This window comes from Octodon degus, unplaced genomic scaffold (genome assembly GCF_000260255.1).
Source record: "Octodon degus isolate 3935 unplaced genomic scaffold, OctDeg1.0 scaffold00199, whole genome shotgun sequence".
Classification (NCBI taxonomy): Eukaryota; Metazoa; Chordata; class Mammalia; order Rodentia; family Octodontidae; genus Octodon; species Octodon degus.
The window spans coordinates 3,162,810-3,169,101 of record NW_004524775.1 but is presented as its reverse complement, the minus strand read 5'-3'; the positions used below and the strand labels follow the sequence as shown (position 1 = coordinate 3,169,101).

Sequence of the window (6,292 nt, the reverse complement as noted above, 5' to 3'; positions counted from 1 at the left end):
CCCTTTCCCATGGCTGGGGCAAAATACCTGATACAGCAGCCGTGAGGAAGAACAGTTTATTGGCTTGTGAGGTGTGGCCAGCTGGCTCTAAGATGGGCAGGCCTGGCCAGCAAGTGTGTGGTAGGTGGGAGGAAGGCCGGCAGGAAGCGAGTGAAGGGTGCCCAGGTTCGGGATGTGCCCTCACAGGCCCTGCCTGAGACCGCCTCTCGCCGGCCCTACCTCCTGGCACCACAGTCCGTGCTGAACACGGCATGGGCGACTCATAGTGTAGCACTGAGCTGCACTTCCAGAACCCTGAAACTTGGGGACACTGTGGATCTAAGCTGCAGCGGGGGCAGGGTGTGTGCAGGCAGCCTGCTCTGGAGAGGCTCCGCTCTCAGTACTTTCTTAACTGTTGCAAAATCTGATTCTTTATTTCTACAACTATCAGAAGAAACACGGGGGGAAGGAGGAAATCTGTGTAAGGGCATCTATGCGGAGTCTGTCAGAATGACAAAGTTACTTGCTAATACGTGGCAAGCTCTTCATGGTATATCCCTATCTGTGAATTTTGGGGTGTTCACAGAAATAGGTCGATAGAGTTTAAGTTACATGTACTGTCCTTATAGCTTAAAAAGTAATACAGATAATACAGTAGACTAAAACATTTTTTAAATGCTTAGAGAAAAAGACTAGAACTAAATATTCCCAAATGCTAACAGCATACATTTCCTGTGGATGGTGGAATATAGATAAATTTTTGTTCACTTCTGTGACCTTTCCCTGTTTTCTGTGTTATAGGAAGATAATATTTCGTTCTGGTTGTTAAGGGAAAGCACTGTTTTCATCACGGGGGGCTTGGAGAAGCGTGGCTGTTTGCGGGCAGGCCCCCCACTGGTGGCTGCTGCCCCGCCCCGCCCCCCAGCCGTGCCTGACCCTTCTCTGCCCACACAGGCTGGTGGAGTACCTGCAGGCCATGAGGAATTTTTTCCTAATGGAAGGTGGAGATACCATGTATGACTTCTACACATCAATTTTTGATAAAATAAGAGAAAAGGAACCCTGGCAGAATGTGTCTTTTCTCAACGTCCAGCTCCAGGAAGCAGTCGGACAGCGCTATCCTGAAGACAGTTCGCGGTAAAGTGTGGGAGGCACCTTCTATTTTAAGTAATTGAAGTAAATCATGTGCAAGACATCCTCCGTGAAGTTGTACACTCGCTGTAGCCTCTTGTTAGCCCCAGGGGTTTTATTAACTTTCACAAGTTAGAAGAGCTGGCAAGCTGGCGTGCATGCCCACCCTCCCGCCTGTGTGAGAGGCTGAGGCGGGGGAACTGCATGTGCTCAGGAGTTTGCAGCCCACCTGGGCAACGCAGTCCCAGAGCTGCCTCAGAACAGAGAGAGGAGGAGAATACATCAAGGCAGCGGCTAGCTGCGTGACTTGCCCGCTGAGTGAAGAAGACAGGCAGACGGCGCCCTCTCCTGCCCCTGCAGTCAGCGCCACCTCTGCTCACCCAGGGGGCCTGGCCCTCAGCGTCCCCTCTGCTATGGGCAGGCCCAGTGGGCCAGCTGCGTCTCACAGGAGGAGCACTTTTCTGTCTGACTCCCCTTGCCAGCTCTTGTCCAGGAATGCGCCATGCTTGCCATGTTCTCTCCTACCGTAGTTCTCCTCAGAGCTGGGGGTATTCCCGGCTGCCCCGTGCTGCCTGCCCATGCATGGTGCCTCTCAAGGTGTGGCTGTGCCCTGGGCTGGGGTCTGGAGGGAGGACAGCTTGGCCCCGTCCCCTGCTTAGCCAGGCACCTGACAAAGTCCAGAGCAGGTGCCCACGAAGCACCCGTGAGCCCCACAGTGTCAAACTGAAGAGGTGAGCATTCTGTGCAGTGGAGTGCACCGGCTGATTCATGGCCACACCGCCCGTACCTCTGTGGTTCTCAGGAAGCCCCACTGCATTCCTTCCGTGGTAGGTGTCCAGGCGTGCATGATGCGTGTCCCTGTACGCTGGCCAAGGACTCAACCACTGAGCTGCCCAGGCTGGCCTCAGATTTGTGGTCCACTTGCTGGGATCAGAGGCGTGTGACAGCACTACCACAGCTGCCTCCCGCTACCGCCTTCTGGAACCTCTTTCACCATGGGGAGTAGCGTCCTTGGGGCTGGCCAGATAGCTCAGCAGACTAAAGCGCCTGCTTAGGCACAGTAACCCAGGTTCAAGCCCTGGCAGGCTGTGCCAGCCTTGCCCCCGGCAGTTCAGGCTGGGCATGGTGGCAGACGCACGTAATCCCAGCACTTGGGAGGCTGAAAACAAGCATCACGACGAGTCGGCTCTGTGTAGTGAGACCCTGTAGACCCTGCACTAAATACATTAAAAAAAAAAAAAAGAGTAGCGTCTTTCCTTGCACCCCAGTGGGCCCGTGCTGAGGCCTGCCTGAACACACTGTGCCTCAGGAGGCAGGGCTCTTCCCCATTCCGTGCGTGGCTGTCTGCGGATGCGTGGATCAGTGGGGCAGCGCGGCGTGACTCTTGAGCGGCTGTGGAGGTGGCTGTGCTCGGGGCAGGGTCCCTCGTCTGTCCTCCCTGTCCTTGTCCTGAACCTGCACGAAGTGCTGTTTTTTGTGTAGATTTTACCAAAAATAAGCTGGGATTATAACTTTACCCAACGTTACCAACTTTACCTTTTCTTCTAATTAACTTATTACCATTCATAACTATTTATTTTACAGCTGGCTGGCTTCATTATTTAAAAACTTTGTCCCTCTTTATTTTTTTCTTTTGTATATGCATATGCATACGTGTTTTGATTTTTTGAGACAGGGTCTTGCTATGTAGTTGAGGCTGGCCTTGAACTAAATTTGTAGGCCATCCTGGCCTTGAACGTTGAGGGTTCCTCCTGCCTCAGCCTCCAGAGTGCTAGGATTACAGGTGTCCATCACCACTCAGCCTTCTTGCTTATTTCCAAAACCAAAATCTCATTCTGGAATATATGCTATGAAATACATTTACTAACATATCTGCATTTTATGAAATACAGTATATTTTTATAAATCCTAAAATGCTAATGGTTTTGTATGTAAAGAGTGTATTTTATGTGAACATAAAACTGTCATAAACTAAAACTGGGCTATTTTCACTTAGATTATCTATATCTTTTGAAAATGTTGACACGGCTAAGAAGAAGCTACCTGTTCATGTCCTAGATGGGCTGACCCTGAGCTACAAGGCAGGTGGACTATTTATTCCTTTCCCAAATGCCGCTTGCTGTTAAAGCAAAAACGCACACGTCATTAGTGACTTTCGGATGTTGGTTTTGTCTTCGTAGGTCCCGTGGCCTGTGGACATCGTCATAAGCTTGGAATGCCAAAAGATTTATAACCAAGTGTTCCTTCTCCTTCTGCAAATAAAATGGGCCAAGTACAGTCTGGATGTTTTGCTGTTTGGTGGTGAGGTTTCTTTTCAACTGATAAATTATATTGTAATTTTAGCCCTGAAAAAAGAGCTTGATGTTGATGATTTTTTAAGTGTAAACAAGTAACATGGATTTGCAGCAGAAGTTGTACAGACGCAGGTGCATGAGTGAGATGTGAGGACGCTGAGTAGAGTCAGGCTGCATGCAAGCTTAGTGGGACAGCTGTTCGTAGCTGACGGCGGCCCCCGTTTGGCAGAGCCAGCAGTGCTCGCCTCGCTTGGCCGGGTCCCTGCGCGCCGAGGGCGGGGTTGGGTCCGCGCTGTGCGCCCAGGCTGCTCTTTCCATCTTTGCAGACCTGGCCGACACGGCGGAGAGAGCGCAGCCTAAGCGCGGCCTCACGTGTGAGCAAGACGCAGCGGCCCTGTTCGGAGTGCAGACAGCGCCCGTGAGGCAGCAGATCCACCGCATGTTTCTCCTCAGAGTGAAGCTCATGCACTTTGTGAACAGTCTGCACAACTACATCATGACGAGGGTTGGTGTCAGTGTGGACAGCTGCGTGTGGCAGCGGGCTCAGGATGTGTCTCCAGGCCCGTGTGCTAGTGCACAGCGGTCATTCTGGCACTCAGGAGGCTCAGGCAGGATGATTGCTGGGTTTGAGGCCAGCCCAAACAAAATAAATATATAAAAATAATATATTTACAGATAGAGAGGAGCCATAAAACTGTAACCCTAGATAGACATCCCTAACCCTGAACTCAGTGAAATTATTGGTATTATTAAAATAATAGGGGCTGGGGAGATGGCTCAGTGGAATGGGCGCTTCCCTGGCAAGTGCAAGGGCCTGAGTTCAATCCCCGGTTCACCCCCAAAAAAATAAAAATTAAAAAAATAAAATAAAATAATAGCTGTGGGGCTGGCAAGATAGCTCAGCGGACTAAAGCACCTGCATAGGCAAGTATGGTTTGATCCCGGCACCACATGCCATGCCAGCCCTGCCCCCAGCGCAGGCTGAGCCAGCCAGAGTCCGGGCATAGTGGCACAGGCCTGTAATCCCCGTAATAATAACGATAGCTGTGCCACCCGTGACCATAGCACTCGAAAGGCTGAGGCAGGAGAATTGCCATGAGTTTGAGGCCTCATAGTTCAAGGCCAGCCTGAGCTACTTAAAAAATAAAATAATAGCCAGGTGTGGTGGTGGTGCACACCTGTAGTCCCAGCACTTGAAAGGCTGAGGCAGGAGGATCACTGTGCATTCAAGGCCAGCCTGAACTATATAGTAAGACCCTGTCTCAAAAATTAAATTAAAATGAGAGTTGTCTTCACAATAACTTAGCTTGGTAATTGTTTTAACACAATGCGCTTTGTATGCCATTCGATGGACTTGCCCCTCCTACCTCGAAGCCTGTTAGTCTAGAGTTGGGTGCGCTCCTGGTGTGTGAGTGGCCATCCCAAGGGCTGGCCCTGCGACCGCTGTCGAGCCACAGTGCACCATGTCCAGTCACCTCGCCTGGAGAGGAGGCTTTGCTTACTGTAGGGAGGACGAGAGTAACCGAGAGGTGTGCATCACAAAGGCCCGCACAGAGAATGTGCGCTTACCAAGCTTTCTGTCTTTCTCTTCCAAGATCCTTCACAGCACTGGGCTAGAGTTTCAGCATCAGGTGGAGGAAGCCAAGGATTTGGATCAGCTGATTAAAATCCACTATAGGTACTTGTCCACCATCCACGACCGGTGCTTGCTGAGGGAAAAGGTACATAGTGCTGCTCCCGTGTCTCCGGGGGCGGGAAGCTGGGCAAGAGGGAGTGTCTGCCCTGGGGTGGTTAAGATGCCAGGAGGACCAGGCCTGAGCAGGATGACTGTGTGCCTGACCACTAGCGAAGGTGTAGTAGCTGCACCACACTGGACTTGCTCAGTGAGTCACGCTGCACGTGGGGCTTGACATACGTCCGCCCAGTGTGACTGTATGGAGCCGCTGGCCCCTGCTGTCCTGGTGACGCTCAGTGGTCCTCCCAGGTGGGCAGAGGCCCCAAGATCCCTGGGACTGGGACAGTGCAGGGCCCTGTCCCGAGGGGGCCCAATTGAGAGAAGACGTCACCGCCCTGCTGAGCTGCTGTGCGGCGTCAGGAATTGCCCCAGAGGCTCGATGTCACGGAGCCCATGTTTTGCCTCAACTTCGCTTTCCAGGTCAGCTTTGTGAAAGAAGCCATCATGAAGGTGCTGAACTTGGCCCTCCTGTTTGCGGAAGGGTGGCAGGCTGGCCTGGGCACATGGCAGTGAGTATTCATGTGCGATGCAGGCAGACGCCCTGCCCCAGCCTCCCTCAGAGTCTCCTCAGGCCCTGGCCGCGTACCACACACCACTAATTCGGAATTCAAAATTGAATTTGGGAGATGGGAGTGTAGCTCAGGCAGAGTGCTTGCCTGCCGTGCACGAGGCCTGGGTTTGATGCTCCATACCAGAGAAAAAGAAAAGCTGAATGCTTTCACCTCAGCTGGGTAGCACCAGGAATCGTGCAGTTCCTTTTCTGACTTCATTTTTTATTAGTACATATGTGTCATACATATTGATCCCACTCCTCATAGGGATTTGTGATTTCTTTTAAGAGAGGTAGAATAGTAAGGAAAATCTAGTCTTTTAATTAGGCTAAGATTAGGTTAAGTTAGATTAGATTAGATTACTAGTTCTTGTTGCAGACCCCGGCAGGTATGTGCAGAAGTAGAACCAAAGGGCAAGGGTGTGCCGCTCATTTCCTGTGCTCCCAGGACCCATCCTGGGTCCTGTCAGTTCTCCCCAGCCAGCACTGTGCCTTTTACCTCCCCTGGGGCCGCTCTCAGAAGGAGGGATTCAGACAGGGACAGTTCGCAGTTGCAGGGAGGAAAGCCAGAGGCTTGCTGTGTTGGAGGGCCCGAAGGGCTCG

The 6,292-nt window shown here is 51.7% G+C and overlaps 1 protein-coding gene across 1 annotated transcript in view; it reads left to right on the top strand.

Annotated features, from left to right (window-relative positions):
• The window catches only part of Tubgcp5 (tubulin gamma complex associated protein 5), a 33,452-nt gene that overhangs the window by 24,137 nt on the left and 3,023 nt on the right, over positions 1-6,292 (top strand). Inside the window, exons 15-20 of the mRNA XM_023704658.1 lie at positions 934-1,116; positions 3,107-3,191; positions 3,291-3,411; positions 3,731-3,909; positions 5,000-5,125; positions 5,560-5,648. Of these exons, the coding sequence (XP_023560426.1) occupies positions 934-1,116; positions 3,107-3,191; positions 3,291-3,411; positions 3,731-3,909; positions 5,000-5,125; positions 5,560-5,648 (783 nt within the window). The remainder of the gene's footprint in view (positions 1-933; positions 1,117-3,106; positions 3,192-3,290; positions 3,412-3,730; positions 3,910-4,999; positions 5,126-5,559; positions 5,649-6,292) is intronic.